The 27,226-nt window shown below is 38.9% G+C and overlaps 1 protein-coding gene across 3 annotated transcripts in view; it reads right to left on the reverse strand.

The window, feature by feature from the left end:
- The window catches only part of atrnl1a (attractin-like 1a), a 322,517-nt gene that overhangs the window by 151,246 nt on the left and 144,045 nt on the right, over nt 1-27,226 (reverse strand). For all 3 annotated transcript variants that reach the window (XM_044372295.1, XM_044372296.1, XM_044372297.1), the window contains 4 exons: nt 26,748-26,800; nt 10,962-11,056; nt 10,124-10,202; nt 5,704-5,861 (listed from right to left, as the gene is read on the reverse strand). In XM_044372295.1, coding sequence (XP_044228230.1) covers nt 5,704-5,861; nt 10,124-10,202; nt 10,962-11,056; nt 26,748-26,800 — 385 coding nt within the window. The remainder of the gene's footprint in view (nt 1-5,703; nt 5,862-10,123; nt 10,203-10,961; nt 11,057-26,747; nt 26,801-27,226) is intronic.

Raw genomic sequence — 27,226 nt, forward strand, 5'->3', positions numbered from 1 at the left:
AGCAGAGGTCCGGGTAGCCCAGGGGGTCCCTGGGAATTAAAGAAGGACCTGACATCCAGACCATGTGACATGAGTCCATGTATCAGTGTGTGTGTGTCTGTGCTTCACAGCCATGAACAATAGCATCACGTCTGGTGTTAAAACAGGCTGCCAGAGTTTCACACATACACAGCTAAAGGGTCAGAACGGCAAGATGTTGTGAGTGAGCAGGATTTACTCCCACAATAATCTCTCATATACATTCAAAATACGACAAGATTAAAGGCTAAATGTATTATTAGGTAAATGTTTGGTATTGGGATCGCTGATATGATTGATTTACAAGTAACCTTTTGTCATTTACTGCATATTTTAACTCTATGGTATGTGTACTTTGTGGTTTTTACTTATTTACGAGTCATTTTAAGGACATTTTCTATTAAATTGCCCTTGAATTTCATAAGCAAATGACCTCTGTCTGTTTGTTTTTATTTTGTTTGTTCATTTATATTTTTTGCTTTCTGTTTGTGGGTGAGGTAGGTAAGATGCTTTGTTTATTGGTCGAGACAAAAGTTCGACCTGATGGTAACACTAAATGAAAGGTCAAGGGGTCACCAAAATCATTAGAAATCATCCTCAGAGGAGTACTGGATGACTATTGGACGTTTCCTGACAATCTGGCCGGTAGCTGTCGAGATCTGTTGCTCTTGAGCGTCTGTGCTCTGTCTCTTCCTCTCTCTGTGTCTCTCAGCGTGTTTGTACGTGTGCTCTTGTGTGTATGTGGCTGTTATTTTGTGTGCACCTGCATGTGTGTGTGTAGGTCTATTAGATTAAATATATCAAGCCCGGGTCATTACCAATTCTCAGGACAATTTCTCATCCTCGCCCCGTCCTGGTGTCGGAAACCGCCAAGGTCACAGGACCCGGACGCCGAGTTGCTTCTCGTGTTACACACAGGCACGTCCGACATGGCGGCGAGATAGGCCTCATCGTGGTAATTATCATATCACCTTTCAACCAGCAGATATATGGAGCTCTAATAATGTAGCATCAATGGGAAATGCATATGAGGTGAGCGATCGATGGACAAATGACCCTTAACGAGGTGTAGGACACACTGCAACGAACGCCAACATTTATACACACCAAACCGACCGTGATAACACGAGCTGATTGAGATTAAGTTACTGAATGACGTTTTTAATCTACATCATGTGGTGACCTTTAACACGTCATAGCTTGAGTTTCAAATGTAGAGATCAGGAGAAGATATAAAAGTGCTAACATTTCACCAAATTCGGTTGGATTGGATAGTTTTTGAAGGTTTGCATACAAGCTAGTCCTTTAGCAGCACCGGGCCCCAAACATAAGACCCTCCAAACATGATCAGCAGCTAGAACACTTTGAACTGATATAAACCTTTGTTTTTATGTGAAGAGAACAAAGATGCCAAACCTTGAAATACAATTACCTTGCAATCACTCAGTGTTATACCTCTCAGCTGTGTTTAAAAGACAAGGCTGGTGATTTTCTATATTTTTCTTATTGTCAGCAAATCTCATGTGCAGAGCCAAACCGACAATGAACTGATCCCACTTACAAGTGTTGTGTGTGTATTCAAAGCCTGATATATCTTACTCCTCTGGTCCATAAACCTCCATTGTTGTAAAAAAAAAAACTATTAAAAACATGTCAATGAGACACACCGCTGCACTGGTTGACATGTTCATTCATCATGAAGAGTTTGGTCACGTTAGTTTGCTTAAAATAGCTCCAAAGACTAATAACAGCGATCACATTTTGAGTCTCGGTAGAGTAGTTCTGTGTGTGGGAACAGGGTTCAGTTTACAGAGCTTCACTTGCTTTTTACAACTCACAACCTCTTGACTTTGTTCTGAAGTTCTTTGAGAAATTTACAATGTGGTACAAAGTCAGATGTGATATGTAGCACAACAAGCCAACAACAGAGGTCTACAGCACAGAGGAATAAGATATATCAGGCTCTGTATACACACACAATACTTAATACTTAGTAAGTAGAATCAGATAACTGTTGGTTTGGCTCTGCATGTGAGATTTGTTGACAGTCAGAAAAATATAGCAAATCTCCAGCTATATCCTTTAAGTTCAATCAGCTTAAAGTTTGACCTTGTAAAAAAAAAAAAAAAGAGAAATATGGTTTCATGGACCAAAAAACACCTCTTGATCATCAGTTTCTTTCTCACTTTCGGTTAACAGCCAGGGTTTTGTTTTGTGTTTAACTGAAACACAGTTCACAAATAGTTTTTGCCGGCCTTGTGGTTTTATTTTTCAAATCTCTTGGTGAAATACACTCATGCTACACTTTGCCTTGTGGGCGCAGCTGAGGCCATTGGTTATACTGTTGCACTGGGTGACATATTCCTTCATTACAATGAATATCGAATGTAATTTATTACATATGGAACAGCAGCCCCAAGGATATTTTGTAACTGCCCAACATGGAGCTACTCTCCATTCCCAAGTTTGACAATGCAGTCGTGTTGAGACAGAATGACCACTAGCTATGTTTAGTATGATGAAGATACATGTCATCCAGTGCAGCAGTATGACTATTTTATGTAGATTTATGGAGTTAAATGTATTGCCAGCATCAGGTTTACCAGGATGATAATACTTGTCACTTTCTGAAAGACTACCTCTAATTACCTTTAGGAAAAAGGTGCATCTGGCAACATGCTGCAGTAGTTTGCAAAATCAAAAAAGCTCAATCAGTAAACCCATCACAAATTCTTAAATAATCCCACCCTTCAAGGCACAAGTCTTTCGGTGCACGTTGGACGACACCAATCCATATCACCCTCAAGTCTCCGTATGGAATTTGTTGATAAAAAATATAAAGATAAAACAATGTGAGCCTTAATCTTTTAAATGTGAGGGATCATTTTATGTCTCTTTCCATTAACTTCTACCTGAATGCTTTGTAACTGAAAACAAGGTAAAACAATCCCTGAGCGGCTACTGTAGTCCGTCCCATTTATCACTCTCCCATCCATCCCTCCATCCATCAGTCTGTCCATCCGTCCTCTGCTTAGTGTCTTTATCCTTCTCCAGACCTTCTGTTCTTCTCCTTCAATCTGTCAATTAGGCAGTCTCCATTTTCTCAGCACTGGACGTTTTTGACCGTACGGTAGTCTCAATATTAGTTAAGCAGCCTGCCTGTCTTCACTCTCCTCTAATTTTTCCATTCTGTCACTTCTGGACTCCATCCATCAGCACACACCCTGCACCTTGCATGACACTCATCTTAAAATATCATCACTAAAAGTCTACTTCAATTTAATGGATCATAAGGCCGGAGCGTGAATATTTAGTGTGTGTGGCTGCCGCCTGGAGATTTAATCCAGAGCTGCATAATTGATGGAGAGACATTGGAAAACTAACAGATCATTAAATGTGATAGCAGATTTGCCGAACAATTTTCCAAATAGTTTATGCTCAATGTCCTGCCAGGGATATATATGCTTTGCAGAGACATAGCTGGTGAGGGTGATGATGATGGTGACGATGATGCAAACTGTACTTTACCATTTTCATCCAAACACTTAAACTGACTTACCCAGCTAGATAATTTAATATAATGGCTCTAAACAACATGTCACACCCATATCCTGTGTAGCATACACCCACCGAAAGATGGTCTGACACTTGAACTGATGATTTTGGGTTTAATGACAATCCCAAAACCAACGTAAGAGCTGGGTACAAAACACAAAACAAAAAATATATTAGCTACCTTACCGTAGCCTAACACTACCTCCCATTAAACAAACAGTAATAAAACGTTACGTAAATTACTTTAAGATACGAACCACGCATTAATATTACAATATTACACCAAATATTAACCTTATGCCTCATCGGGGGGTGCTAAAACATTGCATTTTTCCCTCTCAGTTCTTTCATCTTACTTTTTATCTTTACTGTTGTGTGCAGCAGGAGCTGGTCGAGTACCAGAGTGCCGCCTTTCACAATAAAAGCCCTTCTAATCAAAACAGGGAATAAGGCACTAAAAACTTGAAACAGGTAAAATATGTAATAAAGGCGACAGAAATGATGTTCAACAGGGCTATCTCTTCTTTAGAGCTACATACAAACATAAATTGGGTTATTTACATCCTGTATATAAAGATGGACGTAGCGAGGTGAGACATCACCTGTTGGTTTGCATTGGATCCAGTTTGAAGCCCAGAGTTGCGGTTTATGGTCGGCACCATCTTTAGCGTTTGGAGCCGCAACCTTCCAAATGTCAGGTGTTGCCTTTAACACTCTGGAAACACGCTCCACTACCTCAGAGAACTCAGACTTTATTTTTTTAAACTTTGAGCTGTAGCAACAGTTAGCGCTCTGTCTCTTTATGTGTGTGTCTGTTAGCACGTTTAGCAGAACAGCAGCAACAGTGAGCGCTCTGTCTGTATGTGTGTGTCTGTTAGCATGTTTAACAGAGCAGCAGCAACAGTGAGCGCTCAGTCCGTCTCTGTGGCTACTGTCTAGGCTGAGTAGGGGATTTATATCAGTTTATATGTAGCAACGTCATCATGCAGAAACCTATATCAGGTGACATGGGAAAGAGCTTTTAGAACGGCATGGGAAAATGGCATTTTGATGCTAAAACATACGTACTTCAACCAAAATTTTTGGATCTTAATACATATGGAACACTACTTGGAACCTACAGAATGATATAAAACCCTAAAAAAAAACCCCAAAAAATGGACTTGTCCTTTAAAATAGAGAGCATTCGCCCAATACGAAGAGCAAAAGCGAATTTGCAGAAGTTATTGAGGAAAAACTGAACACGGTGAACCTTCTTAGTCTTTAAAGGCATCAAATTCTTCCAGATCTGAATCAGTCAAACAACTTTTCTCTGATTAAAACCCTTCAAGCTGAATTCATCATCTGCTACAATAACATCACCATCATATCACAAATCAGCTGCAGAGTTCTCTTTCTGTGGGAACATCATCACTGCCACTCCTTTCATAATCACATTGTTTCTGTTTTGTTTATGTATCATTTGATTAATTCATATTTATTGTATTATGTGCACTCACATTTTTTACATAGCCCACAGTCCATGTTCAGACTTTTTGCACCTTGGCCTCAGTGAGGAACAATTTCATTCAACAGTATATTTTTATACGGATGAATGAGCCAGAATTTGAACTTGAAGTTCTGTTGCTACTAATAATTACAGCAAGGAGACATCGGTAAGAGCCAAGTCTTTTTGGAAACTTGTCTTCTGTCAAAACAATTCATTCAGCACTGACTCATAGTTTCACTGTGTTTACTTATCTGACTGTGTAATTCTCTCTGGGTTTTCATATCTGTTGCCAGTGGCACTGAAACAATTAGTTGATCTAGTCAATCAACAGAAAATGAATCAATGAAGTCGTTTATCAAACAAAAATGACAAACATTCTCTGGTTCCAGTTTCACATATGTGAAGATTTGGGTCGTTTGTTGTTATAAATTGAGTCTTTTTCTGTTTTTTTTTGTTCTGTTAGAAAGAAAGCTTCAGTGTAACATTTTATAAATAGATTCATCTATAATATATGAAAAAAACAGATTAATCAATGACGGAAATAGTCCCTGTTAAGTTGTTGTTGTTTTCTGCTGCCTTTATCATCCATCCATCCTCACAAACATACTCCACGTGTTCTTCCCTTCGCCCGGACCTCTTACCTGGATCTTGATTGGCCAGCTGAAGTTGGACACGTAGACGTAGAAGGTGATGTTGTGATGAAGTCTGAAGTTGAACTTTTCGCAGGAGAAACTGTCTCGGTGCTCCTTGATGTTGGTTCTCGCTATGATCGGCATCTCTTCGCCTGAGATGGTGCCGGCTGTGAGAGACAGACAGACAGCGCTTTATAAATACTGGATTTTTTTTTCCACACATGTTTCACATATTATGGAAAGCAAACATGCGTGAATATCCGCAGACCAACACGCAGTTTGCCTCTTGCAGTGTTACTTGTTTTAAATTAAAAATGGTGACAAATGCATTAACAAGTCAACACGAAGTCCAGTCATTTCCTACACAGGCGAGTGATTTATGTCTTTTGAGATGTTCACAGCAGTATGTCAGATTTGTGCTGTGTCTCAAATCACATACTTCTGTAGTTACACTTAACATTTTGAGTGCATAAGTGTGTTCACACTGAGAAGCATGGTGCACTCAAAACAGTCAAAAAGATGAGTGTGGAACTATGGACACTTCTCGCCCTCAATGGTCGCCATCAGAAGGGGAGGGACCACTTTTCAAACTGGAAATGGCGGCCTAGTACGTTGTAACTACGGTGAACATCGCCACATTATACAAATGTAAGTTATACGTGTGTTTTTTAGCACTAAGCACCACTATACTGTTGTCAGATATAAGCCATCAGTATGTTTTTTGGGTTAGTTTAGCAGTCTGTAATGATTTGGCAGCACGAATGCTAACGCTAGCTAATGCTAATTTGTGATCGTCATTTCCGGTAAGTGCACAACGGTTGTGTTTTATTTGAGACAACACTACCCTGTAGAAATTCGAGCACTACGCCAGTAAGTACATAGTGTACACAGTGTACTACATTAAAGTGTACTAACAGAAGTGTGTGATTTGAGACACAGCTTTGGTGATCAAGGTCCTGTCTTGACTTGGCTGAGAGACACATTGATCACTGAAGCCTAATCAGGTTCACAGTGATCTGGCAGGAGGGGCGGGATGAGAACTCCAGCAACACTCCTAGTATGAAGAACAACTTTATTAGTCGACCGACACGTTTCGGCTTGTGGCCTTCTTCAGGGTCATCATAAAACACCTTACAAACAACATTTAAATAAAGTAAGTTCAGTATGAAAAAAGGTTAAAAAAAAATATAAAAGACAACCAATCATATACATCCAGACACATATCAGCCAATGGGGCATCTACAAAGATGGATTGGATATATGGTCATGTGGCTTCAGGCCAATCGTTGTCCAAGAAGGGACATGGGTGACACCATATTTGGTCCATTAACTAGAAAGGTGCAACTAGGGGGTGGTACTTGGGTTTTTGTTAGTCCAAAAATGTGCCTATTAGATATGGCATACATTAGAAACACTTTGATTAGGATAATACCAATAATAATAGTAATAGTAAAGATAAAAAGCTTTATAAAGTGCTGTGTATATAGAGAGCAGGATGGGCCAGACACAAACTTCTGGGATCAGGAATTTCAACAACCATGGTGTCATAAAGCATGTTGTAGATGTTAGCCGACTAGGCGATAAAGCAAATGCTCGTCTTTCTAGGATCACAACCTTTATGAGGCTTCATGTAGACACGTCCAATATAAACACACAAGACACACTGTTCTGCTCGACATGCTGCTCACACTACACTCTCTGTGTAGACACGGTATAACAGGTAACACCAGAGCAGCAAAAATATCTTCCCAGTTTAAAACACTGCAGCCATATGAAACCAGTGCAATGAGATTCAAACATAGTGACCCATCAAATGCTTGCAGAGTGAGCATCCTTTTTAAAGGTATTTTTACACAGAGAGTAGTAAGTGAGCAGGTTGAGGCAAAGCGGTCCAGATTTTTAAAATGTCAAGGCGTGTCTTTCATCTCAAGCAGCTAAATTAACATTCAGATGAAAAAGTATTTTCATGACACCTCGCAGTAATTCAGAGCCAGCTTGTAAATTTCTCTCAGCGCTGAAGTGGTCTGATTTCAGTATCCTTCAGAGCATTATAAGCAGTTCTCTGTTAATGGCCGAGTTTTTCAGACGTTCTGAATAAAATATTTCCACCTCCTGCTTTATCAGGGCCATTAAACACTCTGTAATAGTCTGCACACACACACATACACACACACACACAGCTCAAAGTCCCTAACTGAAGAGGCTCCGGGCCCAAAGACACTGAGTGTGAAAGCAGTATGCTTTTATCTTAATTGAAATCAGGAGGGGAAATGTATAAAACGCCCTACTGCCAAAATTCAAAATAGCTGCTGATGTGTTTTGTCAAGAGGGGAAATCCCCGGGATGCGAGCATGAGTGGATCCGACCGTTTTACTTGAGGACACTTGGCCACCAGTGAAAGATACTGACTGTGGGATATCTTAACAGACAGGCAGCTGAATGACAGAGCTCTAAAGAGAGACTAAACATAATTCCATTTATGGTTGCGAGGTCTGGGATCCACTCACCAACCAAGACTTTACAAAATGGCACAAACACCAAATTGAGACTCTTCTGCAAATCCGTTCTCCGTGTCCGACGGAAAACTCCAAATAACGCATGTAGAGCAGAATCAGGACGACGCCCAATAATTATAATAATTCAACAGAGAGCATTGAAATTTTATATTCACCTAAAAGCAAGTACAAGCAGAGCCCCCAGACAGAAACCCTATTAGACTAAACTAAATTATAAGGAAACAAAAAGAAAAGTATTTGATATATTGGAAAGAATCAACTGGAAACCAGAGCAAACTGGAATGCTTTTTGGCCCTTAAAAGAGAATAATCAGTGGCAGATTACCTGACCACTGTGACCGATCCAAAACTAAGGAAATCGTTGACCTCGTACAGACTCAGTGAGCAAAACCTCGCCGTGGACGGAGGGGCCGCCACAGGCAGACCTGACTCCCCAGAGAGGAAACACAGCAGGAGGTGGAAATTGAGCTGCACTTTACAATCACCTGCCAGTCGTACCGAAACATCAGAGACATATACAACCCACAGATTACATTCCTCCAAAAAGACTTTGAAAACATGGCTAACAACAAAAAAACTTACATATCTGCTGGGTGACATACAGCAATGTTGTGACCAGTAAAGGGCATCTGATGGAATAAAACCACCATGAAGACTCACATATATACAGAACAGATAACTTTAAATACAATCATTGCACAAAATGTTGCAGTGTTTATATAGTTCTCACTTATTTGTATTTATATATATTTTAACTACATATCTACATTTTTTTTCTGTATTTCTAACAGCAAAATCACAATTATTCTGTTTATGTAATTTTAAACAGGGGCCAATAAAGCCCCTTTGAATTGACAGAAATATCAGATAATGTCCTGGTGTGAAGAATAATGGTTTTCTTTTCTTAGAGGATTGCTTATAACAGTATTAGCTGCATTAAATGCTCCTTATTAACTTACACTAGACAGAATGTTTAATGTGTCTCAAATAAAGCAAGTTAAATTTGACCATATATTGTTTGACTGCTCTCCTAATTAAGCTCTACCCGCAGGTGTTTGCAGAGTGATTAGACCTCTGCTCAGGTTGAAGGTGAGGGGAGCAATGCTAAACTCCATGTACTAATAAGAATGACAAAGGTATCGTTCTTTCCACACACTCAGGTGTAACAAAGCTACAGTAACAGGAGAGTTAAGAGCAACATGTGTCAAAACATCTGTTGCTTTCTATGTAGACCTGCAGCACCTTGAAGACGCTTTAGGATAAAACTCTGCCTGATGTCCAAGTATCAACACAAAGTAAAAATAAAAAAAAGGTGCAATTTGATCCAATTCGCTATATGAATCAGCATATCCACGCTATGTAACTTGACTGCTTGTTCTGTCTTATGGTGTGTTCACTGTGTGCTAGGGCAATTCAATGACAGGTTGGTCAATTAATCAATTATCTGATAGACAATAATCTGCAACAATTTTGAGAACTGATTATCTCATTTAGTTGACAGACATTTTTAAAGCAAAAATAATGAACATTACATAGTTCCGAAATTCCAGTTTTGAGGATTTGTTGCTTTTCTTTGCCTTAATTGATAATAAACTGAATAACTTTGGGTTTTCAGCCACTGGTCTGACAAAAAACACAACTTAAAGTCATCACCTTGGAATCCAGGGAACATTTTTTGGACTAAATTAATCATTTAATCAAGAAAACAATCAGCAGATTAATCAATAATGAAAATATCTAGTTGCAGCTCATCCTGAGAAGAGGTTCATATCAGACAAAATAAGTGAAATCAGCTGGTATATGTTGGTCATGCAAGGGCTTTAAATAGGTGGAGAAGATAAAATGTTTTTAAAGATAATCAGACGAAAGGGAATTTTTTTTAGAAATATATATATATGTGAACTTGTTCTTTACCTGTTGAGCTTAAGGACCAAGTGATGTTGAGGTTGAAGTTGTTGGAGGCGTTGATGGACATGTCCAGGTTCTTGTTGGCCTGTAATCAAAACAAGGAAAACATGCAGGGTTTGGTTACTGGTTTGGTTACAGAGCAGAGCACAAAATAAAGTTTTGTTGACAGCGGATGAAACTTGTAGAGATGATGTAGAGCGCTGCTGGAGAGATAACGATAAGGGTCTGAGCTGCAATCAGATTACAAGATGCTTTTATATTAACAGCTGTGTTTTTTGGGGTTTTTTTTTTTGCAGTCTGTGTTGTTCTTCTCCAGAGTACAGACAGTAGTTTCACTTATTTGACTCCAGGTCTTCCAGGACCTTTTGCTCCTTTTTTTGGGAACATTTATGCACCACATTTACATAAATATAACACAAGAAACATTTTAACCTAAGCCAACTTGAGTCACCTTTGGCAAATCCGAATCTGTTGGCGTCTTTTAGTGTCTTTAAATTTTTCTGCAATGCTGCCAGGAATTCAACTTGTATCCCAACACGCCTTTAGGCACTATGGAGAAACAGTTGGTCGGATAAAATCCAAGAATTCAGACATCTACCACTGTCGAACTCCAGATAAATGTTCTACAGCTTATTTCACTACTATCACTATGTATCTGTGCTTGATTAGGTCTCTCAGTTTTTACTTTCTACAATTTACTAAAAGCCAAAAATACCTTCAATCTGTACAAGAAAACTGAGTCACATTTATTTAGTTCTTTATTTAAATACTTTTTGCACCCTAAACAAGTCAACATATCACTTCCCCAGCCTTGTGTGTCCATGTGTGTATCTGTGTGCGTTACCTGTTCAGGTGTAGCCATGAAGTTGATAGCGGTGTAGTGGCGGTCGTCTTCCTGAAGCAAACTAAAGGTAAACTGGTAATCGATCAACAGGTTGTCTGGGTAACAGAGAGAAAGAGAAAGACAATAATATAATATTCAGTCTATAAGCAGGTGCATTACTGCTTTATTTGTTTCAGTTAAGTGTTCTTCGGGACGTCTTGTTTCAAGGATAATGCTGGGGGGGGGGATGTTGGTCTTAATTTTTAGTGTATTTGAAGCACCTTTGATCTCTCGTCAAGAATGCCACTCCAAATAAAAGCTCCATTCCAGCTCATTCTTCTGACATCACCATCAAACTCAGACAGATTTATGAAAGTAAAAACATGGGTGAAGCTGACCGTGAGTCGATAATCATTTAGAAGAAGAATAAGGCTACAGCGGAGATGTGGTCAAAGATCTCAATCAGTGATAAAAATGCTCAAAGTGCGTGTGTACAAGCGCACACACACACATAAATGTTTTATAAATATGAAGGACGAGCGCTCACAATGCCGGTTTCTTAGGCAGACGAGACGATCAATAGAACAAGAGTGAGAGTCGAAATAATCATGTTCGGTCAGAGATATAATCATTTTTGAAAGCGGCTCCGATTGAGTGTCTGGGAGCAGCCTCTTTGTCAGAGAGACAATGACTGACGTATGGAGGGGATCACAGTGATTCAACATCTGGATGGACAGCAGGAGCCATGCTGGGTCACCTTGTCTGTCTGCCTTGACAAGGGGAGGAAGAAGGCAGGAGAACACAGAGGAAGAGGAGGAGAGAAAAGAGAGGAATGAGCAGAGAAAGCAGCTATGTGGCCATGAGAGGATAACAGAGGGGAGAGGATATTTTTTAAATTAATCAGCATGACTGCTGAGCGCTAACCCCTCGGGGTAATCCAGGTATGTGTGTGAAGTCTGCATCCAAGGACAGCTCAGGTTAAAACACTCTCAGGCCAGTAACACTTATTCTTGTATTTTAAGCTCTCCTTTATTTTTCTGAGTTATTTTAGTATTCACTACCATAATTGGCAGTAGGGATGTGCAGAGGGCCCAGTATTTGTATTTGTATCTGTATTTTTTGAGGCAGCAAAATTATTTGTATTTGTATTCGAATAAAAGTGGAAAGAGGTTTATAAATCCTGTTTTTGTTTTTATTACGCTTTTAAATTTAAAATTAAAGTGTTACAATAAGTTTTCATTAAGTGTTGCCTTGGGAGCACTTCATTTGTGTCAGTAGTTCAGCTTTATCTCTGGTTAACACCCCCAACTCCGGGAGTGACGTCCAAATTAGGAAATGTGCGTCATGTAGCAGGTGGATGTGACTCCCCTCATTGAGACCTGCTGATAGATGTAACAGTGGAGCAGAGGAGAGAGACTGAGATAGTGATGTAACCGACCCGTGTGTTGGTATTTAACATGTTTTTTTTTTTCTTCCCGAAAAACAAATAATTTTTAAAATATTTGTATGAAACAAATATTCGTTAAAAAAAACAAAACAAAACACTATTTGTGCTTTGCCGAATAACGTATTTGTATTCGGGCACACCCCTAATTGGTAGTCAGTTAGATTCCAGAAGGTTACCTGACGCAAGCTGTCAGATGATAAGTTTAAGTGAAAATGAAGGAAAAACACATTGCAGATTGCAAATAAAAGCATCGAACACAGTGACTCACATTAAAAAAATAAAAATACAACATAAAGTTGTCTTGTATTGCTGCTTAAAGGTGAACACTTGAACAATGTTTTATTTTCTTCTGTGTCATGTCATAACAACGCAAATTGTGTCATGTTATGTTTGAAATTCAGCTAAAATCCATTGAACTGTTGTTTGTGGATGTGTGGAAGGTTGATTTAAATGTGTTTTTTAGGGTATTACACAGGAGCAGCTACTTTAAAATCTATTTGAAGAAGGTGGGTGAAAATCACAGTCACAATACAGTAAGTGAGGCAAATTTAAACCTTTACAGATGTAAGTCAAATATAGTGCAGGTGAGAATTCTTTTCTGTATTCTGGGGCCATGAAGTGCTATCAGTTGCCTACTTTAATTAAAGATGAGTCAAATCCTTCTAGCTTTAAATCAAAGGTAAAACAATAGACAGTATCTTGAAATGTTTTTCATGTCTAGACTTTGATTCAATTTATTATCACTGCATCACACAACTGTTTTCTCTTATGATGTGATGTTATGTGAGTCTATGTTGCCTTTTTGTCTTGAGTACATCCCTAAACATTATTATCAATTGTTTGTACTTGGGGTGTTGTAATAATTTCTTCACGTCAGATGATAAACATCTGTCCCCATCTTGCTGAATGGTTGAAAGTCTGTGAAAATACCAGGGACAACGATGGAAACAGGTCTAGGACTTTATCTATCTACTCATAACAGTCTTATGTTGTGTTTTTAAATATATTGTCAATAAACCTAATGTCATATGACTTCACATGAGACCACGTTAATAACATCTTCACTAGATAGTAGGCAGACAATATAACAAATACCATTCTGGATCATCTGCCATCTTTGTTGTATTTCCAACATCATTCCAGCCATCTATTGCTGTCCTTCAGGGTAATAATGAACAGAAAGAGTCTTCAGCTTTAAGGTGCTCAAGGGCAAGACATTAAAGGATGCAGTGTCCCCTGTGAATTAAATGTACATATTTTCTCTTTTAAGGAATCTCATGTGTGTGCAGTTTGTGCATGCTCTTGTGGAAACAGCGTGACAGTCAGTAAATGTACCGTACACACTACAGTTTGTCATACAAATAAATGCTACAGCTCCTCAAGTACAAAGCCAAGTACCCCAAGTTTTGTTTGCCAGCGGCTCAGTAAAGTTTGCTTCCTAAACACGACTTGAGGACTGAAGCAGGAACAGTAGGAACAAACTCCTTTTCTCTTCAGATACTGATTCCAAAAGTCTAACTAAAGTCTCTGCTAATGCAACGTACCTGTATTGTGTTTCTATTTCAATTTAAAATCTGTGTTGAACTGACTAGGATCGTATTTTTAATGTGTTAGGTACTTTTTAATCATAGGTGGAGACATTCATATACAAACATTCTTTTAGGGCTTCATCAAATTAATTATAGAAGAAGAAGGATTGTAGAAGGTTTACAAAATTGCTTTGTTACAAGTTTTTAATGGCAGTGGACCGATTACACCGGGCTGATACACTTCCTTTAGTTCCACATCGGAGCTGCTTGGTAGTCAACAGCAGAAGACTGTTGCTGTGTCAGAAACTGCCTGAATGTTTCAGAGGAAGAACATCTAAGTGCTGTTACAGGTAATCTGTTGCCGTCTAACGCAGAGTGGCAGCAGTCAGCAGAGATACTGAAAGAGCTTTTCAACTTACCGAGCATAAAAACTTTGTGTCACAAACAGTAGATAGAGAGAGAGGGAGAGAGAGAGAGAGACAGAGAGAGAGAGAGAGACAGAGAGAGAGATGTTTAATATCACCTTCCTTTCAGCTGTACAATCCTGGGGCGTCACCAAGACGAAAGCAAATTATGTTTGACAAACACCCTTGTTTTGTTCAGCCTTCATGGCAAGTTAGCCCGAACAGCAGATATCATCAGATCAAAGACAATATTTTTTTCTTAACATCTCCCTTTTCCTCCCTCCCTCCCTCGCAGGCAGACATGCACTGCTGCTGCTGCTCAGTTGTTTATCCCATAAGGGTCGTCAGTACAACTTCAGAGTATTTGGAGTTTTTTTTATACTTTTAAAAGGGGATAGAGACTTGAGTGTGTGCATATTCGTGCGTGTGTACAATATGTTTGGCCTCTGAGTACATACAGTATATGTGCACGTGCGCATACATTTGCCTGCTTGTGCATCTGCCGTGTACGAATCTGCATAGTTAACCAAACAAATGAGAATACCGCACAAAAAAAAAAACTACCGACACAAGAAAACAAATTACACCGGTCCCCTCGTGTGTTTCCAATATGTTTGATTTCAAGGCTGTTAGGAACAAGAGCATCAGACAGGTTTAAAAGTTCATCTCAGCTAATTACAAATCCCATCTGAGAAATCTGACAGCAGTTTCACTTAGGGAGTCTCAATTACACACGTACATGTGCGAAATTCTCACTCCGGATGAATTGTATCAAGGTATCACTAAAGCTATTAACGATCCCCAGAAGAACTGAAATAGAAATAGTCTATGCCAATTTCTCAGGTTCACAGATGGGTGATCTTATTACCATATAATATGTAAGCTGATTCAGCCTATATGAAACAAAACACAGTGATGGGGAATGAGAAGGCAGAAGAGAAAGCCTTCACCCGGAACGTAATCTGATATTCCAGCAGTCTGCTTCGAATGGAAATCCAAAAACAAGCGTGAACTCACCTACAATGTCAGTTTGTCAGAATCTCTCGCTGAGGTTTCATTTAATGCTTGTTAACAACTCATTATTTCCCATTTGCAACACCTGCCTGGCAGAGCGCGGGCCAGACATTACAGCATCACCTCGCTGAGGAAAACAGGTTAGTAAACACAAGGACAACACGGATTCAATATCACACCAGACTGGAGGTCAAGGTAATCTGGAAGGTATGCCTGAGGCCGGGTGACCCCGAGTATATTACAGACTCACTGTTCCTTAACAATACAATGATCTGACGGATGGACAGTCACAAAGTTCAAAATCACCCAGCGTCCCAACTGCAGACCATTTAATTCTGAGCACACAAAATGCCAGAATAAAAACCAAAAAATCAATATGTTTTTAAAAGGTGGTGTGGATGACTCTGTTGTAATAGAAGAAGCTTAATCATACACTGCAAATAATACTGATGAAAACACCTACAGACTGACTCCAAACTAAAGACAGATCACCGTCCAGTCAGAATGGTAAAAATGGTTCCCACAGCAATATAAGCTGATGGGCTCATGTCATACTAGTTAATTATACCACAATATCTCCACATATATCAGTCATATGTTAGTTGGCATAGATATATGTTGTCCATGGACGCTGTCGTCCCACAATGCAACACATAATGGAGGAGCTTTTCAAGGCTGGAAAAAGAGATGAGAGAGCTCCAGTGAAGTCTCAAATTAAATATGTGAAGCAATAAATGAACCTTTCACTAAGCTTTTAACTTGGGAATAAGCTATTGTCCTTTGAAAATGTACACTTTTATACTTACAGCCATTATAACTGTTAGCAGTAATACCTGTGGAACATATAATACAGTAAAAAAGTAGAGATTGCACAGTGTAATGCAGTGCAAATCATCCATCAAATCAAGTTCTGTTTTTGTTGAAACTATGACTGGTGGAGGACATCTTTAACCTTCCGTCCTCGGGTCAATTTTGACCTGGGAGGTCATTATGTGCTGTCATCAAAAAAATCAAAATGGTTTCAAAACAGATCCTGACTAAGAAATTATGAATTATTTTAACTATAGTTGAGATCAGAGGATAATATGTTGATGGATTATGGCAGACTGGTTTATGTAAAAGTTTAGTCAGGATACTGTTTTAGAACCATTTCAATTTTTTTGATGACAGCACATAATGACACCTGTTGTCCCCCCGGGTCAAAACTGACCCGAGGACAACAGGACACACAACACAACAACTAAAATTAATAGTCACTGTATAACATATTGTTTCAGTGCCAGGTTCCTTGTATTGTGTCTATGATAAGGGAATATGATTGCTAAGGAAGATACATTCTGTGTTTTTTGGTGTAGTTTTGTATTGGACTTAAGTGTACTGACAGGTGTCGATATTATTTGTTTACCTCATTTACATATAAAGAAGAGCAAATACATTACAAACATCTTGTAAAATAATACAACACCACAACTACAGCCTCAAAAAAAACGACCGCAGACTATCAACACCTCCCTAACACCGACTCAATAAAAAGAGAACTTAAACTTCACAAAGGCAGGATATTTTACTACTCAATAAAACTTTATTTATCCCTGTTAGAACAATTGTACGCAGCAGCTCGTCACACAGACCAACAGATACACACACAGTTGACAGGAACGAATGAAAAAATAATGTTAATCACAAAGATAAAAACAATGAAAGGCTATAAATCTAAAAAGAAACTATATGTGGATATATAACTATAATAAATACACACTGCATTACATTGCAGTGCTGTTGAACTGAACTGCATTACTGAAGATTAATGTTTGTATTTTCTGGTAAATCTGTGTAATTCTAATATCTAGTATGGACTTGGGTCACTGGGGTCAGTGAGAACATTTCTTCTATCTGCTCTGTGTATCCTCCCAAAATGCCATATAGTACATGGATCAAACTCTTTTTGAAACTTACTCAAACTGATCTAAATTCAGTCGGAATATTTAATAGTCTGTCAAGGGTAACTATTGGATTGCAAAAAAGGGTTTTGGCCTGATAGGACCAATTAATCCAAGTTGGATAGGCGTCCAGACTGATTGCCTGTCAGGAAATATTGAGACATCCTGGACTGACGCAAGATCACGTCCTAATGAACGGCCTCAGGCCAGGAACGATGCTGACTGCTGATCACTGATGTGCAACTACCCCCGAGGTCTAAAATTGGCTGAAACATTGACTTACTTTTCTTTAGTTTCATTTGATATCATTTTACCACTAAAAGAAGAAATGTTGTAGTTGAAATTGATATGACAAATCACCCCTCTTCATCCCTCTCCAGCAGTAGATTTAGATTTTTGTCATGACATCACTACGCAGTCTTATGGCGTGTTATGCATCACTAATTGCCTGTTAATTGAGACTGTGAGGTTGTCAGTAAATATCGGAGCTACTTTTGTTCAGCTTGACTAATCTTTCCCAGAAGGCCTGAGGGCAGCAAGAGGCGCTGACTGTGGCCTGACTGGTGTTAGCTGGTAATTCAACTGACTGCTGGTCTTTTCAGTATAAGTGACAGGACACTTGGTGGCTGTTATGGATGCAAAACTGACCCGTAAAAAAAAAAAAAAAAATGAACCGTTCACAATACAAAACATGAGAAGGAAATGGAGCAGAAGCCATACAGTGCCAACTACAGGATGAATGTATGTTGCACTTTATGTTGTGAAAGATATACTGGAAACATTTTATGTTTGTTTTAAACAGTAGGCATAGTGGCATTTTACCTTTAGAGAGAGTATCTGTTTATTTATATATTGTTATTTTATAATTAATGTGTGAATTGAAAATGTTATTTTTGCATAAAAGGCAAAACACAAAGAAACAGCTATACTGAAATCATTTTAGTTTGTTTTAAGTAGGCTAAGTAACACTTTTGCTTTTGAAAGAATATTTGTTGATTTCATATGTTATCTCTGAATGAAAGAAAATGTCACTTTTGCAAATAAGACAAAATATGTGCTAAACAAACCGAACTGAAACCAACACCGTGCCCCAAAAACCGCAATACAAACCAAACCATGGGCTTATTGAACCGTAGCACCCCTAGTGGCCGTCCCTAATTAGACGTCCCTTGTAGCTGATTGTGATGGAATATGACAAGTGGTTCATTAAAGTGTCGTCCTGGTGATCCCCGCTGATAAATACTAGCCTGACTGGGGGCAAACTCATTAAAAAGCAAAGTTGCTTTTCATCAATTGACTGGTAGTGCAATATGACAGTGTTAACTGGACCAAAGCATCGCTCTGTGCACTTCCTCCTCGAGTGAGATGAGAAACACTGCCATCAGTAGCTGGACGCTCACATTTATCAGAGATGAAAACATTTCATCAACATGTATTTCTGACTGCTGCTTCATCAAACGCTTGTTAACAATGTCAAGAACAAGTTTCTGCGTGTGACATGACTTCACTCTGTATTATTGTTCAATAACAATATGTTACAATACATTACAACTGTCAAACGTGGTGCTTAAATCCTAAAAACTGGCCAAAACCAGCTAAGAGGTATTGTCTGTACTGTAGAGCCAAGCGTGATAGCTCGTGCCGATGTGCTGTAGAACTGTAGAGCCATACTGTTGCATTTGGGTGACGTACTCGTTAATTGCAACGAACATGATGAATTTATTCCTTTGCACTATGTATACATGGAGCTCTGTTCCTGAGAATGCTCTGTGGCATCTGACCAATATAAAGCAACTCTCCAGAGAGTAAATAAGAATTTGAGGCGTGACAGAAAATGTATCTACCGTGTTCACTGTAATGAAGGACTTTGTCAGCAAATGCAATTGTGCACTATAGCACTTTCATGTGTTTTCATACAAGACCAAGGTTATATCAAGTTGTAATACCAAGAATGTCCTCACCATGAAAATGATGGTTATTTGTATAAACACTTCAAACAACCTGTTATGACATTTTCCTTGCAAGCAACCTCTTGTTGTCACATGAATATTGACTGTCCTCTTTCAGTAGCAAAGGAGGAAATAGCATGACATTGTTATATTGATGCAAAACCACATAGGAAGGAGAATCATAATTGAAGAAAAGGGCTTGCTGCACACCAAAAAGCTCAAGTCTGGACCAATTTTCTTCTCAGGATGTATTAAAACAATATCTGAAGGTGTAAGACCTGCAGAGGATGTTTTTTTTAGTGAGCAACAAACTCTTTCTTCATTTTTGAGTCTTTTGCATTGTCTGTGTTTAACCAGTACCCGACTAAATTATACTGCTGCACAGACAGAGAAGTTCAGACTTTCCTCTTAGGGAGGAGGTTGGGTTAGATGATTGGGGAAGCTTAACACCATAGACACGGTTTGAGTCCCGTCTGCCTCAGTCAACATTGATTAATTTTAACCTTTAAAGCAATATTTGCCTTAACTTAACCAGACCTACCCATACAGGTGACAGATCAGAAAACACGCCTTAATTTTTAGGACTTACTGACAGCACTTCTTATTATTGCTTTGAGTTCTTAGAGATTTGTTGATGACTGACTGAAAAACTGTTACCAACTGAGCAAACATATACTGCCCTGTCTGTGTTCGATGACTGCTTACAACTGACTTTGTAATACTACTTCTATACAGATGAAAGAGGCAGACAGAGAGGGGAGGAGACTACAAAACATGTCTGATTCACAGCAGATGTCAAGGTGGCTGTACTTGTTATGATGTTCAGCTGTTCAACCTTGAGTGGTTGTTTGGTTTAGATAATGGCTTTCTATTCCCCTTTAAAGGGTTTGAGGCAAGTGCTTAACCTCTATTCCTGGACTTATGGTACCCTGGAAGTGTTCTGTGTCAGGGCTGCTGCTCTCTGAAGCAGACAAGCAGTCCTGCACATGGATGGAATAAATCCAACCTGTTGTACTCTGTTCTGACCAGTGGCGAACCGTGACGATTAGAGCTGGACCTTCAGCTCGGCCAAAAACACACACACACACACACCTAAAAAGCAGCAACAGGGCCAAGGATTTTGCGAGGGATGAACGACTGTAACACTTTAACTAACCATGACATGAGGTAAAGAAGAGTAGGCATAATAATCATTTTAACCTCAGGCGTCTTCTCTATACCTACTCTATGTAAACAAGTCAAAAAACAGAGATCATTTAAAATGAACAACATACAAAGATAAAAACTGGAAATATAAAACCGGCCACCCAGAATATATATTATTCTTGTCAATGTGACAAAGTGACTCAGTGGGCTGTTAAAAATTGCGAGGGTCAGTTTTTTTCATAAAATGAAATTCATTGATGTAAACATGCAATAGCCTCAGGAAGACTAAATAACAACAACATAAGGCGACTGTTTCAAAATCAAAGAATACATCTATTAATCAGAGCAATCACAAAATCAGCAGGGGGAGGTGCGTAGAAACAGCTGTTTGCGGCTTGCAGCTCTCTCTCTCTCTCTCTCAAACAAACAAAACTACAAACAGTCATGTGTGCTGTTATTCCTCATGTACAAATGAAAGAAAAATACATTTGTCTCCAAACTTATTTGGTCTGCTGCTTAGAGCTTTGATAAATGCACTGCTATTTGCATATAGGTTTCCAGGTGGACTGGCTGACAGGACACTAATCCTCGCTTAGCATGATGCTAACAACATATTAATACAATGGGAAATCCCACAGAATAATGGCAAAGCTGGACAGACTGCATTTTTCTATCAATCTTATACATTGTGTTGACTCCCAGTACACATTTTAATCTGCCTTTCTGCACAGCCTGAACCTGCAAATTTCATGCAGTCTTTGAGTCTTTAAACATCCCTCTGTGCATCAAAAATAACGTCAACATGTTTTTACAGGTGTTTTTAATAGTTTTGTATTATCAGAATGAAGAAAAAGGGGCCTTTTTGTCTCATCCGGCTTGAGGGGGCGTGTCGGAGGCTTGTTTGTTGACATTAGCTGGGAGGCTATCAGTGTTACACTGTATGGAACAGATGCAAAGTAAACAGGCAGGGTGTCCCAAACAGGGATTTTGAAGAGCAACGACCAAACCAGCATCTAACGGGTCCAAAGTTACATTTGCAGGTATATTTTCATGCTGTTTAATGTGCTGCAGCTGCTCATTAGCTATCTAGCTGCTCCTCTGTGAATATTTGGTGGCTTATTCAACAAGCTAAGGTGCAGGACAAGAGGTGTTCATGTTTGTAAGTTAGATAAGAAGGAGACTTTAGCAGGAAAGCTAATGTGGGTTGTTGTTCAGGTCTGTGGCTTTTGTGTTGTGTAGCAGGATGCAATCATGCTCAGTGTGACCGTCTGCTCTGCCAATGATAAAATGCTACAGTATCGCCTTATGCAAAGATTTAATTTGCTATATCCAAATAAGGACTCTACGTAGGCAGATGATAGAATGGTATTTCAAAAGTGGAGGGCGCCATCATGAAATCAAAGACTTTAAAATATAAATTTCTCCCTTTTGGGTTCAGATTTTTTCTCAAAGACAGAACAAGTGATTTACTGAGCAGATTTATGTATGCTGTAATAGAATGAACTGCAAACTGCCCTCAAACTTGAGTATTACATTCCCCATGGAGATTTTAAAGCTTTATTATCTGATGTTTTTTATTTTTTATAAATTCCTTGTTTATTGTGTAGTTGTGTTGTTTCTGTCTGCTGACTGTGTTCTTGTCTTATGAATGTGTCTTGTTGTCAGGCCTCTCATGGAAAAGAGATCTTAATCTCAATGAGACTACCTGATTACATAAAGATTAAATTAAAAAAAAAAGAGAGAGAGAGACATTTCTGAGCCTGATAATGATTACTAGAATTTAAAAAGGCAAAATTAATTCCATTTCACTTGAATCAATTCAATCAGTGGGTTCACTCGTGAGGGCAAAATAAATACACAAATCTTGATTCTTGGCTTCTTTCGCTCTCTTCGGTAATTCTTATTAAACTCAATTTTGTACAATCCCAAGATCAAAATGCCACATGGGAATAAATGTCACAGTGCAGAGAAAATGTGACCGACTAGCACCAGCACGTTCCCAGTTTGCTCACACCAGCTACAGTATTTCATTTTATTTATTTATTTTCGCCCTATTTAGGGAAGACACAATACTGTATTTTTATTTTTTTTTAGCATTCCATTTAATCTCCCTGCCGTCAGCTGTCTGATAACTTTTCACCATCTCTTCACATCAAAAGAAATCCACAGGTGGTGCAGGATCTCAAACCTCTAAATCTGACAGCATCTCCTGCCTTGCATGTCATATTTGCAGATGAAGCTTTTTTTTTTTTTTTTTTTATCAGCACCTTCCTTCCCATGACATTTAAGGCTAATATTACCTTCAACCACAACTGTGTCTCCTTTCCTCAAAGTACCAGGAAATGGATGGCTTTTAAATTCATAGTCTCGCTCTATGTGTGTGTGTGTATGTGTGTGAGAGAGTGAGAGAGAGAGAGAAAGGGTGTTGTGTGCATCCATGTGTGTGCGTCAGAGTGTGCTTGCTCTTATTCAAACAAAACTAGCCCCGTTTCATAGACAGCAGAAAAGATAATGTTGCATTAATGACAGAACACAATGTAGTCAAATACGTCTGAAAAAACACACACCACTTCAGCTGTGACCATAGTGATAAAGGAGCCACACACTTAAAGAGCCCTTAAAACCTGTCCATGTGTCTGACTGTACACATGTATACTATCTAAAGCCCTTCACAGTACTGGGCAGTAAAAGGGCATTGCATTGGTGCCATCTAGTGCCTTCAAATCTCAGTCCTGAGTCCGGCACACAGGGTAAATAAAACAAACCATCAGTGAACTGTAAAACTAAATCTTATCTAAAATGTTTTTTGATTATGTAGAGCTCTATCGTCTGTAACACCCGGAGGAAAACATGACTCACTTGAGATGATATCACAGGTTCAAACTTTAGTAGAGAAAGTTGCTCATGTTCTCAAATGATAGCTGGATTATTGCAGAACATTAAAATACCAAATATGATTTCTTTAACCAACTGCTGCGCCTCCTTAATTGGCAGATTTCTCTGAACTAAATTTCTGTGTAATTGTGCGTGTAAAAAGGAATGTAAATGGCATTTAAAGATAAAAGCTTCTGCAGAAGTGAACCCATGTTACAGGCCTCGATTGCATTCTTGACCTGAAGTTGTTTTTGTGATCAAAGGCATATTTGAAGTGACCAGTGCAATCTTTGGTATGACTCCTCTGATTGCTGTATCCTCTCGAGCCTCCCTCATTGAAACAATGACAGCCCCTCTCAAAGTAGAGGGCTATTGACATTGACAGGATTTGAACTCTTTTGATATAATATTAAAACTGATGATGGCAATTTATAAACTGTGTGTGTGTGTGTGTGTATTTGTGTGAGAGAGATGCAGAATAATGTGAGTATGTGCTTGTGTGCCACAAAACATCTGTTTTGACTACGGCACTTCTCCTTCATCTGCCCTTTAAAGGGAAAACCAGCAATTTGTTGCAAATGAGCTAAGTCAATGTGGTCCCTGCTAGCATCTGGAAACAGGAAGACAAAGTCCTGGACAGAAACACTTTCTTTATGCATCTATCTTCATTCAAAAGTAGGAAAATCTTTGGAAACAACAACAGCACAACATCCTTTTTTCATCATAATTTCCAGATATTTTAATGTGGGATTCATCTTCCAACTTGTCTTATAAATAAAAAAAACCCACTATGCTTTATCTTAATGCCTCATTTGTATGCTTAAAACATCCTATGCTAACAATTTTGTGGTAATGGAAACTGTTTCCAAGGTCAAGGATGAACTTTCAGTCTCAATGATTGTCCTCTCTCAGAAGCAAAGGCAGAAGTCCGTGACATTGTTATTAGTGCCGCAAGAACTCTTAGGAAGGAGGTCGAGGTGGATTCTTGGGTTTCCAAAGAATGTGACTTAAATACCGGAGACTACAGTTTGTATCCTGTCTCCTTCCAACAGTAGATGACAGTTTCGCTAAGAAATCATCATCATAAAGGCAATTGTTCCCAAACTTAAAGTGGTTTAATTGCCTAAACTTAACCGAATCATAACCAGTGAGGTTTCACATCAAAGTCCGTCTGTTGACTGATGCTAGACTTTACTGGTTGTAATGTTCAGGGAATGCTTATTGTTCTCCACAGATATGAAACTATTGTAAAGTATCATCCTACTTTTATTCTGTCTCTTGACAGCGGAGTGAGGCTGAGTCACAGGCAGCACGTTGCCCTCTGACTGATCTGTCAAGCTGTATGAACTGTCCAGATGACGGATTTCAGTTGACTCTCTTGGATCTCAAGGGAAACTAAAATGCTAAAATTGCCAAGACAGTTTGCCTGCAGGGCTCCTCTGTGGGGAGGCTTCCGGTGCAGACTCGGCTCTCAGGGAGCTCCGCTGTCAGCACAGGAAATGCTACCAAAATAAAGCAAAACGCACAACACGATACCTCCACTGTCAGGAAAAAAAAGACCACAGAAACTCTCTGCTGTCAGGAAAATACATGTTGCTGTTTAATGTGATTTTGTCAATAATATATATTAAATAATTCTGCACAACACAGTAACTTTATAGTGTGAATTCTTCAAATGTATCTATACACATCTGTCAACACACCATGTGAAGTGACTCTACCAATAATAATTATAGGCTATCAACATAACACTATTATTTAAATATTGAATGCACTGATTTATTTCAACAGAGCACATATTTATTGATTGATTCATAAACCAATATAGCCTATAGCTCATTGATTCAACAAACACTGCTTGCTTGAATCCTCTCTTCCCCTCTCACAGACACACAAACACATACACTTTTATTTGCAATGTCTGAGTCATACTTTCTCTTTGCAGGCAGACGGACTGTTATAGACAGACTTTTCAATTGTGATCAGGTGAATTTCATATGAAAAGCTGACAATCGATAGCCTATTTAATAACACTGCTTTTGTTCATATTCAGACTCAAGTCTATATATATATATAGACATCTATTGATATATAAGAAATCTGCTAAAACGAGCTTTATATTAATAAAGCATATATGGAAAAGTTTGCTTTGTGTATGTGAAATGGACTTAATGGACTTAATACTGAAGCTAGCCAGCGTTGGCGTAATAGTTAGACTGACTAAATAACATTTGATAATGACAGTGATTTACATTTACACAAACTGATAACATAACGTAGGATTTCAACAGCACAACTAGTACAGAGCAAAACATTCAGACTCTATTTGATATTCTAGATAATAATTTGCCCGTCACTGTTGTGTAGAGGACGCTTCAAATAATAACCAGGTGTTGTTTAAACTGAACATTTTACTCACCAATATGATGCAGTTTTACAGAAAAGAAAGAAAACGGTGGACTTTGGACCCAAATATCATCTATAGCTGTATGTTACTCAGAGCAATGTATTTTCAGTATATTGTTCATAGTAATATTGCATAAATATCATTACCAGGTTTCCTATAAATCCTCACATTTTCTGTAAATATTACGTGTAAGATACCGAGTGTGCTTGAGAAGACAGAGTCAGAATTAACGCTGAGTCATGATGCTAAAGCTAATTCTGCTAACTTTGGGTGCAGTACAGTAACTCTGGATGAGCACACAGGCCATATAATACATTACACTATATTTTTAACATTTCGTTGATATAGCTAACATTAAAACAACTTAACATGAATCGCCTCATTTAGTTACTTTAAACCAAACAGGTTACAGTCACCGACTGCTATGTCTAGCTCTTGAAAACAACCATTTGCATATCTCGTGTCCTGACAGCAGAGCTGCCCCGTGAGTGGAGCTCTCTACGCCAGAAGCGTCCCCAGAGAGGAGACCTGCAGGCAGACCCCTCTCAAAATTGCTCATTTCCATTTTCTAACAATGTTAGTTTTGCCAAAATACAGCTAAATACACTGTTAGTATGACATACTATTGCCCTCCTTGAAGCTGATAAGTTTTGAAGGGCTTTAATGTACAACTGTTTATGTTTTAACCATTACAGCTTCTATATGATATGAGTGTTTGGAACACAGTGGGTATATATATATCAATAGTAGAGAGGTACATTATGCAGAGTGTTTGAAAAGTTTCCGTGAATGTTTTGATAGCCTTTTCCCACCATGAACACTTGAACACCACTGTTATCTGAAAAAGAGAAAACTATTTTTTTCTTACAGCAACCTCTTGTATGTTTGACACTCCAAAGATAAATTTGGGTTGCAGTATCTGTTTAGCCTTGCACTCGCGTTCCTGGGTACAGACATGCTAATCAAGGGACAGAGATCAGTACTGTATGAAGGGACAGACTTCAGCTGTGTGTGTGTGTGCATGTGTGTGCGTGACAGTCGATGTGAATGCCACGGAGGCGAGGGAGACTCAGGTGTAGCGGCAGCAGGATACTTACAATAACATGTTCCTCGGAGAGGGTTTCCAAGGTAACGGTTCTCTGAGTCACATCTGGAACGACACGGGAGAGGAGAGACAGATGGAGAGGGAGAGAAAGAAGAAGAAGAGAGAGAAAGAATACAAGGCATTAGCAGTCAACGCAGGCTTAGTTTTTACGAAGACAAATTTTTGTATTAGTGTAGTGTGGTTCAGTGTGTGTCAGGTGGGCCCTTGCTGCAGGTGTTGTCTTCACCCAGCTCTTTGCGAGGTGATTTCCCTCGACAGTCTTGTCTAGCCATAGCTGCTCTGTTTTACCCAGGGGCCCACAAACACACATAATTAGAGAGAACACCTTGAACTGTAGCGTGAGAGAGAACAACACAGTCTGGCGTAAAAGTGTATACATGCTTATTAAAAGCCTTATTAAAAGTGTATACATGCCTATTAAAATGTGTTTTCATACATCTGTAAATGTTTTTTTTTTATCTGTGTATAATA

This window comes from Thunnus albacares, chromosome 14 (assembly GCF_914725855.1).
Source record: "Thunnus albacares chromosome 14, fThuAlb1.1, whole genome shotgun sequence".
NCBI lineage: Eukaryota > Metazoa > Chordata > Actinopteri > Scombriformes > Scombridae > Thunnus > Thunnus albacares.